The 19,900-nt window shown below is 45.8% G+C and overlaps 1 protein-coding gene across 3 annotated transcripts in view; it reads left to right on the top strand.

Annotated features, from left to right (window-relative positions):
- LOC146008833 (cGMP-dependent protein kinase 2-like) overlaps positions 1-19,900 on the top strand; it is a 165,818-nt gene that overhangs the window by 109,952 nt on the left and 35,966 nt on the right. For all 3 annotated transcript variants that reach the window (XM_083148590.1, XM_083148591.1, XM_083148592.1), the window contains one exon: positions 18,797-18,947. In XM_083148590.1, coding sequence (XP_083004716.1) covers positions 18,797-18,947 — 151 coding nt within the window. The remainder of the gene's footprint in view (positions 1-18,796; positions 18,948-19,900) is intronic.

Genomic DNA, 19,900 nt, shown 5'->3' with positions numbered 1-19,900 from the left:
AGCAAACACAGGTTTCAGAAGCAGCCGGAGAACTGATTGCCACATACTGGTGTTATGTAACTCCAGGACAATTGTGTTAGTTCCCCAGAGCCCAACAAGAAGGTCTTCTGCCTATAACGCCACCTGCTGTTCCATTTGTATTAGATGTACACACTGATATACAGTCTAGGTGGCTGTCAGGAATTACACCTTTAGCAGTAGGGACTCACCCAGCTGGCTGGAGACTGCAGGATTTTGGGCTGGATTTATATACAAAGTAAGAGCACACAGTGAGTTGGAGGGGAGCACTGTGTAGTAAATACAAGGGAATAACCAGACTGGAGCAAGGCAAAGTATCCACAGGAAAGACATGAAATACAGTAACAATGGAAATGGACAAGCAGCTCACACATATGCATAAACTATGCGCCCAAATCAGACCTGCTCACTGGGCTGTGAGTGTTTGGAGCCCAGCGCACAGGAAGCTGCTGCCCCACCGAGTACATGGCCCCTGCCCTCTGTACACGGCTGCGACCTTGCACACAGAGGGAAAGTCATTCACCATCTAATGATTTTTCCCCTGCTTGCAGCGCTGAGTGAGTCAGTACCCACTCGGTGCTGCTATGGCTGTCGGGAGAAGGAGGCCGCTGATGACGTCAGCGACTCTCCCTTTCAATGGCCAGGGAACAACTGCATTTTCTGGGTTACAGCCTGGAAAACTCCAGTAGCATGCCCCCAAATGCCGCAGGGTGTCAATCACCCTGTGAGCAGTGAGCGAAGAGTACCGTGCAGGTCATTCGATAATCATTCAGGCTAAAGGTGCCCATACACGGTCCGTTTAACGGATCCGTTCGGCACTTAATTAGCACGCATCGCATCGGATCGCATCCCTAGTGCATGCCTTGTGCATGCACTGTGATTCGATGCGATGTGTACCTAGTACAAAAAGTATGTGCAGCACATACTTTTTGTACCGTACTATGTGATGCGCGGGAGCGCGCATCTTATAGTACAGAACGGACGGTCCGGGAACGGACCGTCCATAGGCACCATAAGAATCACTCAGCCTGTTGAGTGGGTCCGAATGACCCCCGATAACTGGCATGGTGGAGTTGGCCTGGTTGCCTTATGACTTGGAGATCATTCAAAAGCGCCATCAGGAAAGTAGGGGGGTCTTAGTAACATAATGACTGCACTTGTAGCGCGGCTTATCCCCGCTATTCGGAGGGAGAATCCCAAGAATTCCATACGCCCTTATGGTTTCTTCATCTCAGAACCTATTAAATAACCCCTCACAACATCCAGGGATAAGTTATTACAAGTTCCAAGGTTTCCCTATAGAAGTTTCTTATTTGAATGGATTTATTATGGTATATTAGATCCAAAACAGATCTAAGCCACCTGAGAGTTTCTTCACCAAAGAAAAATTGGTGACTTAAATCCCTGAAGATCTTTTGCATGATATAGGGGATCCCATAGTGTTGAAAATCATTGTTCACACATAGAAAAGGAATGTAAGTTCTTTGGTGGACGCCTTTTATATGTCTTCATCTCAGGTTTAGCCTAAAAAAATCAGCTACTACTACGTGTAAAACCGGCATCTTTCTGCTTGCCACCGAGTAGTCACTGCATGAATTGAATCTTGTCTGATGCAGACTGGCTTTAGTAATAGAGAATGCCAGAACAAGCTACAGTATAAGGAAAGCCAACAAGGAGGCATACTCCTCTTCACAATTATATTGATTTAGTAGATCACTATAGGGAATTTATTTGTAACTAACACCACAGACTTTACACCAGGAGAGGTTGGAGGTGGCCTCAGCCATGTAAGAGAAGAATAAAAAACATCATTAGGATGCAAAAGAATCTATGAAAAATGTAGGAGAGGGAAAAAAAGATTGCTTAAGCTGGGGATGAATGTTAGACTTGCACCTGTGCACCTGTGCATTATGCTATAAGGCTTTCAGGAACATCTTTACAACAGCCCATGTATTGTACTTTATACAATATGTTGTTAAGAAGCTTGCTTTGATATTTGAACACTGAAGAAAGTGTGTTAGCCACAATCCGCTCCGAAGGTTCACATGAGATTACTGTCACAGGATCTTCACTGTGCAAGACAGCCCACATTAAGAGCAAATTCCAATAATGCCCAAGGCATTCCATCAGGAATTACTAGACACAGAGGAAAGGGCACTGTTTTACATTTGTTTCTCTGAAGAATGGTATGTGTGATAGTAAACAGACATTGCAGTAAGACTTACTCAGGCTGTATGGAAAAAGTTATGTTTGAATTCCAGTAAGGCTTCTATTAACATACCTCCCAACCTTCCCAGTTTTCGCAGGAATGTCCCGTTTTCTTGGGACGTTCCCACGTCCCATCCGGGGCCGGCAGTGTCCCACGGGGGAGGGGGGGGGCAGTTGAGAGCCCCCCCATAATCTGGTGAATAGACACTGTGTGCAGGGGGTGGATGGCTTTGAAAGCATCTACTCCGTGGCTCATCTGCTGGTAATACCAGCAGATGAGCGCCAGCAGCCAGCAATAATGTGGGATTGCACATCAGCACTCACCACCATGCCATACACCCTGGGCGGCTTTTCAGCTGAAAGCAGCTGAAATTGTAAAAGTGACCTGCTTTCAGCTCAAAATCACCCAGTGTGTATGGGCTTTGAGACTGTTAAGTTGGGTACACACTGTAAGAAAAATTGAGCAATGTTTCTATTTCTGACCAAAAAATCTAAAAATATTTGCTCAATGGTCATCAAAAACTGGTCATTCTGATATTGTGGTAACTGTACTCACTTCACAATATTCAATAAACTCTGTGGTTAATTGCCAGCTAAAATCCCAGTGGCACACGGAAAGTCTGTTTAATTAAATAACTCTTTTACCACGCCTAAAATTGGCAATTACCATGCAGAAACACACTGGGTGAGATTTAATAGGATGAGAGATTCAAACCAGTTTGATTTTGCAGTGTAAATGATTGCCGCTTTAAAAAAACTGGAGATTTCCTACCAAATCTCTCACTTTCTGAATCTCTCATCCTATTAAATCTCACCCATAGAGTCTGCATACTTTGCAGAATCAATGGGATTTCTCAGCTTGCAAACCCCCAATTTTGCAGTTTTCTTGCAGACCTTTCCTCACAGCTCATGAAGCTGTGTTGTTTAGTCAATTCCACCAACTTGGATTTACATACTAATTGAACATGCAGGGTTAACCCCGCAGCTTAACTCATTATGCCCAACTGTGTGCTTCACTTTGTTTTGGCATAATTCAGAGAAGTGCAGTGTGTACTATACGTTATGAACCTCTGCCAATTTCTGCTGTTAGTTGTATGATGATGCTGAAGAGTCAGACAATTTGGAATCAAAAGAATCGTTTATAACTGACCAATGGGTAGTGCAGACACTATTACTCGCAGTTTAAAAATAAAGTGGCCTAGTATTTGTGGGCTACATGCAAAAGCAGTAAGTATTTACTGTGCACAGAAAAATACAACCCACCCAAATCTATATCCTTATGCATATTACATATGCCCCACCTGCAGTATAACCTGGCTTTGTCCAGTTGCTGGCTTTTTTGCTTTAGTTACAAATATAAATCAGGCCCAATGCTGCGCTATATAAGAAACTGTAAATAATACTAATGCTATTTTGCATGTTAGGTACAATTTAACTTGTACAGTATAAATCTGCATTTATAATGTTTGTTTTGGGTTTATTATGATTGGGAACAGTTGCATTATGTAATTTGATGAAAATAATTACAGGTTCTAACCATCTAACCATAGGCTACAACAGACCACCGCTGCATAGAGAATAATTACATGGTTCACAACTGCTTGACCATAATGGAACATTTCAGACTTGATCCATTACTTATTGTTGCAGTAAAATATTCATTTTTGATTCTTAGCTAATAATTTAACAAAACAAACCTTTCGGTAACAAGACAGCACAACACAGGAGTTCCTCCAGTTGCCATATGTATTACAGGTTGAGTATCCCTTATACAAAATGCTCGGGACCAGAAATATTTTATTTGTGCATATAACAAAGGCCCTTATTCTGATCGGTGCGGCCCGATCAGAATATGCGGCCGCGACCGTGCAGGCGAATCCCCGCCTTCCATACGGATCGCCACCTGCCGTCCGTACGCGGATATGTGGCGATCCGCATGAAATTGGACGGGGATACGCCTCCTCCATGGTGGGAGCAGCCCCTGCATTCGATGGTCGCCGAACATCGAATGCAGGGCCGCACGCTCCACCAGGTCCCGCAACACAAGACCACACGGACACTTGTCCGTGTGAAATCTTGTATGGGGGCGGGCAGCTGACATCCGGCGATGTCAGATGCCCGCCCCGTACCCACGCGTCATGGCCTCATTACCATGCATACGCCCCGCGTTTGCATGGGAACACCCATGAAACGCGGGGCGTATGCATAGGGTAATGAGGATAAGTAGCCCCTCACGCCCCTCTACGCCCCCTGTGCGGCGTATAGAGAATCCTTGCGGCGAAATCGCCTGCACATGCGCAGAGTGACCTCTGCACATGCGCAGAGGATAAACATCGGCGGCCCGTACGCAAGCGGGAATATCCGCATCGATCAGAATAAGGGCCAAAGTATCAAAACATGGCAGAAGGGTTTTATAGTCCGGAGTGGAGCTGGGCAGAACCTCTCCGGGCTACAACACCTGGTGCTCAGTAGTTTAATTTAATTTATTACCATATATACTCGAGTATAAGCCTACTTTTTCAGAACATTTTTTATGCTGAACAAGCCCCCCTCGGCTTATACTGGAGTGAAGGTCCCACTTGAGTCAATAAGTTTTACCAGTTTTTTTTGTTGTAAAATTAGGTGCCTCGGCTTATATTCGGGTCTATATACGGTAGTTCTTTTCAGATTATGTAATATAGTTATATTATGGGTACATCAGCTGCAGCAGACACCTCTGTGAGTCCGCCTAGACTCACGCTGAAACCATACAAGAGAAACACTAGGAGAGGGGGGGTGAGATGAATTGCACTGCTGAGTGTGATAATTGTCCTTATAATTGGCTCGAGCAAAAGTAATGACGGACACACTGTTTATATTTGAAATTTCTATGTAAAAAATAAATAAATAAATAAATCAACACATTTAATTACATACACATAATAGACAGTACATATGAAGATAAAAAATTTAATAAAAATAAGACAATTATACTGCTTAACTGTGATCCCGGTTTTAGATTACTAATTGCAGGTTTTATAGGATAAAGTAAATTGGCAACATCTGATTATAAATAGGAGTTGCGGTATTCTCCGTATAGTGAAAAGTTATTGGTACCAATATCGATGTTCCAATTATTCTTTGTTTGCTGATATAGTGCACAAATCAATTGGGTCAATGTCAAGCTGGAATAGAGACTGACCACCACATTTAGTACTGTTAACGCAAGAGATATCCTGGGCAGTCACAGATTGAAATGTTATGCTCACCCTTGTAGAAGCACTAATTCCGTGCTGTTTGTTAAATGGCAGTCCTTTTGCCGCAGCAATGGGTCCAGGCTGTTTTAGGAGTGAATGGTTCTCTTATCCTGCCAATGCCTCGCTTCAGCGGTATTATGGTAACACGCTGGTACGGTCTATCTGTAGTCAAATACAGAGTCACCGTCCAGACCACAGCAGGACACGGGTCGAGGTCGGTGGCAGATGAGGTCCTTATTCAGCGAGGCGGTGGATTCGGGCTGCAGCGAGGTGGACGGTCAGCGCCAGACAGCTGATGGCCGGCAGTTGGGAGGAGGCTGCACTTCAGCTGAGTGTTAGGCTTGAGGTAGTGGTGTGTCGGGTTTCCAGTCAGCAGAGGGACATGGTATCCATGTCTTGTTTCTGAAGACTTTTCTTCTGTCTGGTAAAAAAGCAGCATAATTTCCAGAAAGATTTGTGCTGTTGCTGCAATGCAAATATGAGACTACATAGAGGTTTATATTAGACATGGGTCACACAACTGTCCTAGCCCTGAAATTGTCCTGTATTTGATTATCCTCCAGTCTGTCTACAGATGCCTAGCAGGACTAGCCTGGGGCCACAACATTGAGCTGATTCAGAGTTAGCAGCAAAGCAAAAAGAAAGTAACTTTACATCTTGGTAAAACCATGTTCAGACAATGTGAGGACCTGTGTGATCTTCAGAAACAGGCCTCCCTTCCCCTGTACACAGGGCTGGTGCAAGGCTTCTCAGCACCCTAGGCAAAACTTCAACTCCCCCCCCCCCCCCCCCTCCTCCCATACTGCCACCAGTTCCCACTTTCCAACCCTTAAGGCATACTTGCCTAATATCATGGAATGGCAGGGAGGCTCCCAAAAATAGGGTGGTCCTCCCAGCCCCCAGGAAGGTGGGCAAGTCCCCTGCTTTCCCTGGAGGCCTCCCTTTGCCACCCACAATAGAGTACAAGGAGGAATGGGCAGCAAAGTAGGGAAGTATGCCTCAAGGGAAAGTATATAGGTGGAGGTCTTAGAAGTTCCTCAGCAGCCACCTGCATTAAGTACAGTACAATAAGGATCTTCATAGAAATTTTTTGATAGGCAGACTTGGTGGCGCCCCCCCAGATCCCAACACCCTAGGCAGCTGTCTAATGGTAGAACCAGCGCTGCCTGTACACAGCTGTAGATGTGCTGTGTAGTACTAATGCTTACTAAATCAGCCCTTTCATTTGTGTCTGGTGATGCAAAAATATAATTTGGGCCCCTCAACCACCCCAACCCAAGTTCACAATAAGAAATGCATAGGGTGACATAGAGAGGCAGAGGGTGACAGGGAAAAACAGTGAGCAAGAAGAAAAGGGTAACAGGGGCAGCAGTGGGACACTAAGTCCTCAAGGGCCGTGGGGCTCTGCACCTGCTGCACCAATGGTAGTTCTGCCTCTGGCTAGGACATAGTGGTGAATGTAACAATAGAGGGTTAGAGCAGTAAGGGTCTGATTCAGAGGTGGCACAAAATTGCCCTCAATGCTGATGTTGATGTAGTTACTGTATGTAATTATTTGCTGCTGCATTCTTTTAAAAAGTTCCTTAAAATCCTATGGCGTACGCGTATGCATTACACAGCAGATGCCATTTGCAATCGGGTCAGACAATATCAGAAAGGAAGGCAAAGTGAGAGTGAGGTGGCCTGAAGTGAATGGAAAATTTTCAGACAGAGAAACCAGTGCCAGTGTAAGTAGTGCGCCAATGGTGGCGTGACAGGGATCACCAGCGGCGTTACAGCATTCAGAGACATTTAATGTCTGCATCTCTGTGCTTGCATGTTCGGGTACATGCTGTACACTGGGGGCAGCTGAAACTAGCATTTACACCAGCAAATCTGTCAATAGACACAAGACCCCTCTGACTTGGCCTAACAGACGTATAGACAGGCACATAAAAATAATCTCCGAAACAGTCATTGAGCGCTGATCTACCTAATTATTCCAAGCTGCAGCTGCATCTAAAAAGGGTATACCAAGCCCTTTGTGCTAAACAAGACAATGGGTCAATTGTAATAGAAGGCATAGGCGCTGAGTCTGTGGGTGCTCAAGGGCCCGAACACCCACGGAAATTGATAAGCACCCACGGGCCCGAGTCCTGCTGCTGGGCCACCATATTAACTTGCTAATTTGCGGCTGCAACACCCACATCGCCAGACCGGCCGCCTGGGAAACAATATGTCGGGAAGAGTGTATTCTGTCCGCGGAGTAGTACGATGCGGACACAGTCCAGCTCTTTAGTGACCTGGCGGCTGCCACATGCGCGCATACAAGATGCTGCATGGCACCAAAACCTGAGCTTCTGCCCAGCATTCCTGTGCATGTTGGAACTATATCATAGAGAAACAGCTGCAGGTCCACAAGTAATGTGTAAAATGGGGAACTCTGCTGCCATAATTTGAATATTGGAGAGAACTGTGCTGCGTAATATAAATTGGTATTATTTTGTGGCCACTCCCCTTCCCCGTGAAGCCACTCCCCTATATTTTGGCTTGAGCACCCACCAGCAAAAACATAAATCGTCACCTGTGATAGGGGGTGAGAATCAGAAAGTGAGAGATGTTGCGAGAGTTTTCCCATTTTTTTCACTCAATTACATGGCAAAATCTATCTGGTTTTCAGTGTAATTGATTGGCACTTTAAAAAAATGGGAAAATTTTACCAAAATGTCGATATCGAATCAATATTGGTGGCCACTGGATCGGCACTGTGAGTACACACCATAACTTCACAGCGCATACAGTATATACTTTGCAACATTCCTAGGTAATATATTTCCTTTTTCATGTTCTATCACCTTATAATGTATGAAGAAAGGAAAGTCACATCAATTATATATTCTGTTATGGTTACCCGGTTTTATCATTCCCTCGGAGAGTTGCAATCTTCTGCTACATAAATTACATCTTGAGCACCTCTGTGTTTTCACAGTCTATCTGGCTGTGACGTCAGGAACCAATTAGTAGTACTCCCTCACTGCTGTCCATTCACACCTTATAGAAAAAGACATGTTAAAACTCTGCATTCTGATGCCATTCCTCACACTTTCTTGTGTGGAATATAGCTGTTTTTATTTGAGCTTTCTCTCTTAAAATGATGTGTGTATATTTGTGGTACTGCAGAATCTTTGGGCCAATGGATAGTTAGATTACTGTCAGGAACCAGTCTGTTTTGTTTTCTGTCAGTTTCTGTTTGGCATTTTGACTCACTGGTGACCTCCAGTGGTAGGTCTGTTGCCATTACAGCCCTGTGTTCTTTGAGCTATTATTCACAGGCTGTGAGGTATTAGCTCGTTAATCATGAGCAGCCTGGAGATTCACCAGCTGTTTCAATCACCTGAGGCCTTTATAAGCCATGCTCTCCTGGGGATCTGTGCCAGTGATAGCTTGCTGTTAGCTGCAGATATACTGCTCTCTGGTCCTAGGTCCTGCTCCTGTTCCATTCAGTCTGGATTCTGTCGGAGTCCTTCTCACTTCAGTCTGGGTACTGTTTTCAGCTTGTCCTGTGTCGTCTGGGTCCAGTCAAGTGTCCTATCCTGCTGCAGTCTGGATCAATTATCATTGTCCCCTTGCTGTCCTAGTCCAGGGACCTCCAGCCGTGGTGCAGCCATTGTCCAGCTGCCGTCTCACTGCGGTCACTGTGCAGCCGTAGTCCAGCCGTTATCCAGCCGCCCGATTGCTGCGGTCAGTGTCCAGTCTTGGGCCGGTCACGTAAGTGCTCCAGTGGAGCCTGGTTCCTTATTCTTTATTCCTACGGGCAAGCGGCCCTTCCTCCTTAGTTATAATCATTATTATCCTGGTTCTGCTCTCCGTGGTTCGGAGAGGCCCACAACTGTGGGTTTACGTCTGTTTTGGGGTACCGTCACTTTAAGAGTACTATTTTTATGTTGGCGTGTGTTTGGTTTTGTGGCACCCTATTGTTGCTTTGTTCTGGTGTTTGCGACTCGGTCGTGCTGTCCCGTCCTTGGCCTGGTGCCGGTTAGTCAGGGTTTTTTTCAGGTAGGCCCGTTAGTTAGATCTGCCTTTTGAGATACCCCCTGGCGATCGCTCACCCCTTGTCACCACATAACACCTGGCTGCATCGGGGTCGGAGCAGGCTTAACCGGCTCCTTCGAACGCGGCGGCTACAGGCGAAGCCTAGCACTACCGCAGGGGTATTCCATCTGCCCGGGGGACTCAACAGAGTCAGTGTAGGGTTTCGCTGTGGCCGTTCTAAACAGCGGTCCCAGCTGCGGGCTCACGCCTGACCTTTTTCCTCCTGCCAGCTGTCGTATCACCCAGAGCATAGGCGAAAACCATAACATTATCACTGGCCATACCGATATATGCATGTGTTCACAGTAGTCATAGGTATACATGCATATATAAAATTTTGTTTCAAGGTGATTTGGGTGTTTTTGATTGGTTGCGGGACTTATAGATTTGTCCATATTAAGATTTTTTTTTCCTTCCCGCATTTTGCCCGTTACAGGGTTTTGCTTTATTTAGCTTGCCCAGTTGGTCTTGTCTGTTTGTTTCATTGCTGTACTTAATCATGCAGGCCTTGCAAGCTTCCTTGATGGCCTTAAATACGGCCTTTACAGAATTAAAACCTGAGCGGGTTAAGGGTCTACAGCAGTCATTTCTGCAATTGCAAGATCTGTTAACCCAAATTTTCCTGGATCTGTCTGAGGTTTTTGGGGCTCAACCAGCTCCTAGGGAGACCCTGGCTAAGGGGGTAGTCGGCCAAACTTCAGATCAGGAGATTCAGAAGGGACATAGAAGTTTTTTAAGGCCAAGGCTCACACCAGAAGAGCGGCGACGGCGTAAAAACTTTAACCTATGTCTGTATTGTGGGGAATCAGGCCACTTTCTCCAGTATTGCGAATTGCGCAGACCTGGTGGTGGTACCGGGAAGGATTTTCCTCAATCCAAGTGGTATCAGGAGGTTACATCTATACCTGTCTCCTCTAAGCAGGAGGAACCTGACCACACCCCCCACATACGTAGCGCTCCGACTTACAACTGGGGTCCTAGGACTAGAGCGCCCCATGTTGTGGTACGGAATCAGACGGGAATGTGGAATTCATCCACAAAGATTCCAGACAGAAAGACGTTGGATGCTAGTCTTCCAGTCAGGGAGCTCAACGTTCTTTCAATGTTGGAGTTGCTAAGTCCTGTAGAGGAGTCTCAGGTTTTTCCCTCAAAAGGGGCTTCAAGTGGCATAATCCCAGAGGGGGTCCTTGAAACAGTCGCCCCTAAGAGGGTCTTGGGGAACTTAACCCCACATGGAGTGATGGAGGTCATTGCTCCTGATGAGGCCTTGGGAGGCATAACTCCGAAAAAAGAATCCCTGACATCAGTCTCAGCCGGGATTTCTAGTGACATCTTCCCCGATCTTGGGGTTCTCGGTGTTGCCTCTGAGGCTGTGGATCCAGGAGTCCCGGTCTCCTTAGGCGAGTCCGATGCCGGGGGCTCATCTAGCGGCAAGGGCGCTTGGGGCTCATTGAACGTTTGTGGTGCTCGAGGTCAGTCGAGCCAATTTGATGCCCAAGGCCCGCCGGGCGTGTCTGATGATACTCCTAACACTCCATACTTCGATGGAGATTTGGCCCAGCTCCGACCAATTGCTCAGCAATTCCTCGCTAAAATGGACTTCTCACATAATATGAAGATAACTCCTTCTTCTGTTGTCCGTTATCTCTTATCATGCTTTAGAGGAAGAGCTTTGGAGTGGGTTAAACCTCTCATAGAGGCTGACGATCCCATCCTAAGGGATCTTCCGGGTTTCCTAAAAACCGTGCAGAAAGTGTTCAGCCCAAAGGCCGTAGCCCCGAGTGGGGGCCCAAAGGCCGTAGCCCCGAGTGGGGGCCCAAAGGCCGTAGCCCCGAGTGGGGGCCCAAAGGCCGTAGCCCCGAGTGGGGGCCCAAAGGCCGTAGCCCCGAGTGGGGGCCCAAAGGCCGTAGCCCCGAGTGGGGGCCCAAAGGCCGTAGCCCCGAGTGGGGGCCCAAAGGCCGTAGCCCCGAGTGGGGGCCCAAAGGCCGTAGCCCCGAGTGGGGGCCCAAAGGCCGTAGCCCCGAGTGGGGGCCCAAAGGCCGTAGCCCCGAGTGGGGGCCCAAAGGCCGTAGCCCCAGAAGGTGGGCAAGTCTGTTTTGCCCCAGAAGGTGGGCAAGTCTGTTTTGCCCCAGAAGGTGGGCAAGTCTGTTTTGCCCCAGAAGGTGGGCAAGTCTGTTTTGCCCCAGAAGGTGGGCAAGTCTGTTTTGCCCCAGAAGGTGGGCAAGTCTGTTTCGCCCCAGAAGGTGGGCAAGTCTGTTTCGCCCCAGAAGGTGGGCAAGTCTGTTTCGCCCCAGAAGGTGGGCAAGTCTGTCTCGCCCCAGAAGGGGGGCAAGTCTGTCTCGCCCCAGAAGGGGGGCAAGTCTGTTTCGCCCCAGAAGGGGGGCAAGTCAGTCCGGTCCCTGAGGGGGACTCTGCCAGTCCGGTCCCTGAGGGGGACTCTGCCAGTCCGGTCCCTGAGGGGGACTCTGCCAGTCCGGTCCCTGAGGGGGACTCAGTCCATCTAGTCTCAAGTGGTATCATAGAAGCTGTGTCCCCGGAAGGGGTGGCCATATCCTTGTCTGAGGTCCCAAAGACCACAGCCTCAGCAAGGGTCTTGATGGCTGCAAACCCGGTGAGTGTTTCGGTTTTGACGGCCTCTCGGGAGGCTTCAGAAATCTTAGCCCCCAAGGTTGTTGTTCCCATAGAGAATTCCAGTTCTGAGGTCCCAGAGGTGGATGTCCCTACGTCCATCGTGTTTGATGGAGATCTTGCCCATTTTATTGCCCTGGTTGGACACTATGTTTCCCTGTTTGAATCTGGACCATCTTCAGGGGTCACTTGGGCTAACATTGTAGACCTCATCATTTCTGCCTTTAGGGGTAGACCTCAGACATGGGCCTACGAGCGGATCAATGCTGGTGACCCTTGTATCCGAGATCTATCTTCTTTCTGTGATGCAGTTATTAAGAAGTTCAGTCCCAAAAAGAAGGATGGGGTTCCACCAGCTCCTGGAAATGTGGTGCCCAGCATAAGCCAGGGGCTTAAGGACCTGGCTTCTGGAGACTCACAGTCTCTGTTTGTTCGTTCTTCTGCCTCATCGCTTGGTCCGGAATCCAGGAGTTTAGCTATTGGTTTTGTCTCACTGACTCCTGACAACATTTTTTTGGACACATCTGGTACCTGTAATTCTGGGTCTGGGGAATCCAATAAGAGTTCTGCCTATGGCCAATTAAGACATTCTTCCCTTTCTGAGATTCCGTCTGTTAAAAAGACTCTCATGATCTCCTCAGATCGAGACTTCAACTCTGTTTCTGATTTGGTAACCCTTAGCTGTGATTTGATAGAAGGTACCATCAGATCTGATAATGTGTGGGGCCTTAAACTGCTGATTCCATCAAAATCTAGGAAAAAGAAAAAGAAGAAGCATTAATCTTTTTCCGCTTTCCTGGATCATCTTGTTTGTCTTTTTGGTTGTGCCCTGTGGTCACCCTCAAGTGGGGGCACTGAGACAAGCCGTGGTTTTAGCTTGTGTTCACCTTTCTGTTGCCTTTGCCCCGTTATCCAGAATCCAGATACATTTAATTTTTGGAGGTCTGGATTTTGGGGTCTGTTGACCCCTCCTCAAGGGGGGGGGTACTGTCAGGAACCAGTCTGTTTTGTTTTCTGTCAGTTTCTGTTTGGCATTTTGACTCACTGGTGACCTCCAGTGGTAGGTCTGTTGCCATTACAGCCCTGTGTTCTTTGAGCTATTATTCACAGGCTGTGAGGTATTAGCTCGTTAATCATGAGCAGCCTGGAGATTCACCAGCTGTTTCAATCACCTGAGGCCTTTATAAGCCATGCTCTCCTGGGGATCTGTGCCAGTGATAGCTTGCTGTTAGCTGCAGATATACTGCTCTCTGGTCCTAGGTCCTGCTCCTGTTCCATTCAGTCTGGATTCTGTCGGAGTCCTTCTCACTTCAGTCTGGGTACTGTTTTCAGCTTGTCCTGTGTCGTCTGGGTCCAGTCAAGTGTCCTATCCTGCTGCAGTCTGGATCAATTATCATTGTCCCCTTGCTGTCCTAGTCCAGGGACCTCCAGCCGTGGTGCAGCCATTGTCCAGCTGCCGTCTCACTGCGGTCACTGTGCAGCCGTAGTCCAGCCGTTATCCAGCCGCCCGATTGCTGCGGTCAGTGTCCAGTCTTGGGCCGGTCACGTAAGTGCTCCAGTGGAGCCTGGTTCCTTATTCTTTATTCCTACGGGCAAGCGGCCCTTCCTCCTTAGTTATAATCATTATTATCCTGGTTCTGCTCTCCGTGGTTCGGAGAGGCCCACAACTGTGGGTTTACGTCTGTTTTGGGGTACCGTCACTTTAAGAGTACTATTTTTATGTTGGCGTGTGTTTGGTTTTGTGGCACCCTATTGTTGCTTTGTTCTGGTGTTTGCGACTCGGTCGTGCTGTCCCGTCCTTGGCCTGGTGCCGGTTAGTCAGGGTTTTTTTCAGGTAGGCCCGTTAGTTAGATCTGCCTTTTGAGATACCCCCTGGCGATCGCTCACCCCTTGTCACCACATAACACCTGGCTGCATCGGGGTCGGAGCAGGCTTAACCGGCTCCTTCGAACGCGGCGGCTACAGGCGAAGCCTAGCACTACCGCAGGGGTATTCCATCTGCCCGGGGGACTCAACAGAGTCAGTGTAGGGTTTCGCTGTGGCCGTTCTAAACAGCGGTCCCAGCTGCGGGCTCACGCCTGACCTTTTTCCTCCTGCCAGCTGTCGTATCACCCAGAGCCCAGGCGAAAACCATAACAATTACTGAACAGCCTTTTGCAGCATATATTGCATGCATGTAAGGGCAATGCAGGGTAGTATGTCATTAAGGGGCAAATGCATTAAGTCTGGAGAAATGATAAAGTGGAAGGTGATAGATAATGCACCAGCCAATCAGCTCCTAACTGTCAAGTTGCAAGCTGGGTTTTAAAAATACCTCCCAACTGTCCCAATTTTCACAGGACCATCCTGTTTTCCGCCTGTGGGCGGCATTGTCCCGAAGCGTGGGCAGTTGGGAGAACCCCCTGCACGGTGCTGCTCATAGACACAGAGGGGCTGGGGCATGGCCAGTGGCTCACAGAGCTGCTAGCCATGCCCCCACAGCTACAAAAATTGGGATGTGGCCTCATGGGAGCACCGCAAGCATAGGCCAAGCCCCATTGCCGCTAGGCAACTTCCCACTTGACACAGCTATGCGGTTCTTTGTAATCAAAATTCAAATGCAGTAGGAGGCAGTTGTGGGAGACAGATTCCTCCTGCATTCATATGCGAGATCTGAGTGCTGCATCTGGGAACGCAACATCGGATCACCATCGTGACCCTGGGTTATGATTTGTTTTTAGGTACTGGCCAGCCTTCATAACCTAAAGCTTACTCAGCCTGGTCATCACACTCTCAGTTCCAGGAAGTCTGTGTCGCCTCCAGGTCAGTCATTCTGCAGCTGACAGGGGGCTGACCGCAATTTCACAAGTCCTGTTCTGCATATGCACAGAATGGGTGTACTCACTGTGCTGTCTGTGCAAACCCCACACCATCGGATAAACCATCAGGTTTACATACAAATCTGATTGTTGTGCAAGCAATAAGAGAGTCATTTGAGCCAACTTTGTGCCACTTTGCATTAGCCGATGTAAGGTAAATGATAAAGATTTTCTGCAACCTCAGTTTTGGTTAGGGGCACAAGGAGCTTAATAGGATGATCAGAAATGAGTATTATGCCACCGACAACAGCTGTGCTGTACTCTGGTGCCTCGTGTAATAGCTCAGTATGTACTATGACATGTAGTGTTCTTATAAGGACCCCCTTGGAGCTATAATATGAAGCCATTAATATTCCTGTCATGTGTTGTGCTTCATTTTACATCTACTGTTGTAAACTGCAATTTAAATGTTCTGCACTGGGGAATGTTATTTAGTATCTCCTATATTACTCCAAAATGTATTCATTAAAGAGGCTCACACATCCAGAATCCTCAAGGTGGGCATGCAAAATGCTCATTTAAGGGAATCACTTTTAATAGCTTCATTATTTCCAAATGGTTTCCTGGGGACTGTATGTATATACATTAAAAATTCTTAAAAATAGAAACAGAGACGACAAACAAAAGGTGACGTTATGACCATCAAGGTTTATTTTCCAATGGAATAAAAAAAAAAATCTATTTCATGGTGATGTCTGCTGCCACAGACTAGTGAAGATCCAATGGGGACACAATTGTTTTGTTGTATTTTTCAACTCTAGGGTTTATTTACTAAGGTGGGAGTTCTATTGAAGATTGGATGTTGCTATGGGCAACCAATCAGATTCTATCTATTATCTACAATAAGGTGCAAAATAAGTAAGAAGTATATTCTAATTGGTTGCTATGGGCAACATACCATATTCAATAGAACTCCCATCTTAGTAAATAAACCCCGCTGAAGGGCTGCTGAGAGACCACTGACTCTATACATGGGTGGCTATCTCATACAGTGTAAGGCACTGGGGTGGGTTAAGTATTAAAAAAAACGTGTGCAGTGTGGGCCCCACTGGATTCAGTGATCCGTGTGCACTGCATGCATTGCACTCATTATAAAGTCCTCACTGTTTTTACATAAAGATCTCACTAACTCTTAACTGGGGAAAGCACCTAAGGGTTTGTACATATGAGCAGCAATAGTTGAGCATGAATAGAACCTTGTACTTTGTAACTTATCTGCAGCGTAGTGTACTAGGGACTAATTCAGAGATAATGTTTATGTTGTACACAGTGAAGTGATTGCTTACTACAGTGGAGTGGTAGATCTCACTGCTCATGCCCTGCAGTGGACTAGCAATGGCAGTCGCAGTGAGTGAGTGGGAGGTATCGGGGATCAGCGACTCAAATGCAGATGCATTGTAACCATTTTGTGGCAAGTCACTGCTTGCTGCTCTCTACTTAGTTACAATGTCTCTGGTAGGGTTACCACCTAGTCCCTTTAATTCCGGACACATGTTAATTACACAGGTTCTGTGGCAGTTTAAAATCAGGTGAAGTGGAGTCTTGAAGTCAGCCAGCCACAGAACCTGTGTAAATAATATGTGTCCGGAATTAAAGGGACTAGGTGGTAACCCTAGCCTCTGGAATCTAACTTACAGCAGCCATACTGCTAGGGTTACCACCTAGTCCCTTTAATTCTGGACACATGTTAATTACACAGGTTCTGTGGCAGTTTAAAATCAGGTGAAGTGGAGTCTTGAAGTCAGCCAGCCACAGAACCTGTGTAATTAATATGTGTCCGGAATTAAAGGGACTAGGTGGTAACCCTACATACTGCATGACCAGTGGTTACTAAGAAGGTTGGTTATTGGTGGCATCTTGGTGCATAAATTGCACATCTCAGGTACCTTCATAAGGAGTCTCAATAGAAAGCCACGCAAATGTTATATTTGCATATGGAATCAAAGCTTCAATCAAATACTTAAAGGAGGTTTCCCCTTTAAAAAAATCTCTTTAAAAAAGTCAGTCCACACAGTCTCAAGCGCTCTCCCCCTGCAGCTGCTGAATCCCAGGTGAAAATATTCAATCAATGATTATTTCAATGGACAATCTCTATGCAGAAACAGGGATTATCTGCAGCGCTGGGTTAATGTGCAATTATTTATATGGGGTTCGCAGGTTTTCAAAAATAACAGATTATTCCAGAGGTTTTTTTCTTCTTTTACTTAAAAAAACTTTTATTTATGAAGCCAATATATATGCAAAAAAACTTTTGCCAAAGATATAAGTAAAAAACTTTTCCCAAAGATATGAATAAAAAATTGCAAAAAATACAAAATATAAAACACAGTATACAGTTTTAAAATAGGCTCACCGGACCTCTCGGGGGCAGAATCCTGCTAAAGAAATCCCACTGAGAAACATCTAAGTGGTAGGAGATTCTGCCCCGAGAGGTCCGGTGAGCCTATTTTAAAACTTTTTTTCTGCAAGGAACGAGACTGTATACTGTGTTTTATATTTTGTATTTTTTGCCATTTTTTATTCATATCTTTGGGAAAAGTTTTTTACTTATATCTTTGGCAAAAGTTTTTTTGCATATATATTGGCTTCATAAATAAAAGTTTTTTTAAGTAAAAGAAGAAAAAAACTTCTGGAATAATCTGTTATTTTTGAAAACCTGCGAACCCCATATAAAGAATTGCACATTAACCCAGCGCTGCAGATAATCCCTGTTTCTGCAAAATCTATTTGTTAAAGTTGCTTCCATTGGGGCCCCTTTTAAATACATTTTTCAAGCCTTAGCCATTTACATATAGTTAGGACCTCTAGCAGGTGCCTTCAGCACTGCTTCACTGTCCATTGCACAGTAATCAGGCACAGAAGCTATAAGACTGCACCAAACCTCTCATATGGAGGGAACCAATGTTGGTTGGTGGTAGAGGTCCCAGTTATATACATACTGTATATAGGGTCAGACTTTCCCTGGTGGTCCAACACTATACATATATATTTATATATCACTGTTTGACCACTGTGCTGAACAAAAATACTTTTCTTGCCTAGTTCAGTAATAATATGGTTATAAAAATTACCAATGTAGGGTACTGTGATTTTTTTATTTTATTATTTCTGCAGTATTATTACAGTATATTACTGGTGAATCATCTGTAACCTTTTATATAACCAGTAAAGATAATGTCATTATTTTGCTACACATGATACAAAGGGGGGTATTAAACCCCCGCCGCTATTTCCAACAGAGGAAGTAGCGACGGGCGCCTATTCAATGCTGTCTTTCCTGACAGTATTGAAGAGGCAGGTCGACAGAACTTGGCCGACTTTAAAAGCCGTCGGGCCCGTTTTTCCGAGAACGGCCATGAATTGTCACGTTCACGGCCGGATCTCGACAATTCACGGCCATTTACGCAGACACGCCCCCTTTTCCCCAATCGGCAGGCGAGACATTGAGTCCCGTCTGGTGATTTGCAGTCAAGCAAAACAAAAACGGGCCAGAGTCACGACAGTCGTGACCCAGGATTGAATATCCCCCATAGCCAATAAAATGAATAAAATATTTTGTGTGATACTTTGACTCAAAAGTTTCTATGCATTCTATGAAAATGTGCTTATTCTTTGTTATATATATATTTTTTAATTTCATTTTCAACTTAAACTTCAGGAATAATTTTACTGTAAAACTGCAGGCAGTGAGGAGGTTGCCTATGTTATCTGATAGATTAATGCATTGGCTCCTTATACGAAGGGAAATTATTCTCAATAGTACGTTTTTCTTTGCAGGCGAAAGAGCCTTCATCATTCAATTTCACGAGATAACTCAGAGGTCAACCAGCTGAGAGAGCTCGTATCCAGATTCTCCAGCACTTCCCCTTTCCGATACTTGGATGTTATCACAACACTTGGGACTGGAGGATTCGGCCGCGTTGAGTTGGTAAAATTAGGTTCTGTACTTAGATGTGTAAATCTAAAATCACTTTCAGAGAGGTAAATAAATCAATGTTCCATTGGGACAATAATTTTGTGTTTTTGTTTTATGGCATTATTAATCAATGTGTCTGTAACACTACACAGACCAATGAAAACATTATATGATGATCTCTTGCTTTTGATGACAAAATGCAAAATTTATGTTTTTGTCTAGTAATAGACAAAAGTTCATTGCATTCTAATTCATTCTGTGGGTCATTTAGGGGGTATGGGATTACTCAGCATATATACTGCAAATAATGCCATAAGGTATAACACACACAAAACTTCCAGTTACAGGTCATACAGTTGGCTAAGCTGAGATGTAGAACATTCAGAGCTCCTAACTAGAACCTTCCCCAATTCTATATTCCCGCACACTCTACAGTTAACATATAGCGGGTTATTCTGGTTCACTCGCAAAGGCAAATTCCTTCTCAAATGGACAAAACCATGTGCACTGCAGGCTGGCAGATGTAACATGTGCAGAGAGAGTTAGATTTGGGTGAGTTATTTTGTTTCTGTGCAGGGAAAATATTGACTGCTTTATTTTTACACTGCAATATACAGATCAGCCTCTCGTTCAGCCCCGGAGCTCACCAGACTACCCCCGCTGGCGAGCCGGCGCTCCATCTGACTGGAACGTGCGAGCGTTTAACCACCACATAGTGCCTGGTAGCCTGTATCACAGCACCGTGCTCATTGCATAAAGCTCTTTGCACCAGAATCACATTTCCAAAAACATCAAGCCCACCATATACACATATAAACCCCTGATTAGGCCTTTTAGTCAAATGCCAATGTGTAGTAAGCCATGTGCTCAGCATAATAGCCTCACACCACCATAAACTGTCCAGAATAGCAGAGCAATATACACCACAATTCTTTGCTTGTCTTGATGCCTATAAACACATCTCT

This window comes from Crinia signifera, chromosome 6 (genome assembly GCF_055691185.1).
Source record: "Crinia signifera chromosome 6, ASM5569118v1, whole genome shotgun sequence".
Taxonomy (NCBI): Eukaryota; Metazoa; Chordata; class Amphibia; order Anura; family Myobatrachidae; genus Crinia; species Crinia signifera.
The sequence above is the reverse complement of the archived record's forward strand: the minus strand, read 5'-3'. Positions and strand labels throughout refer to the sequence as shown.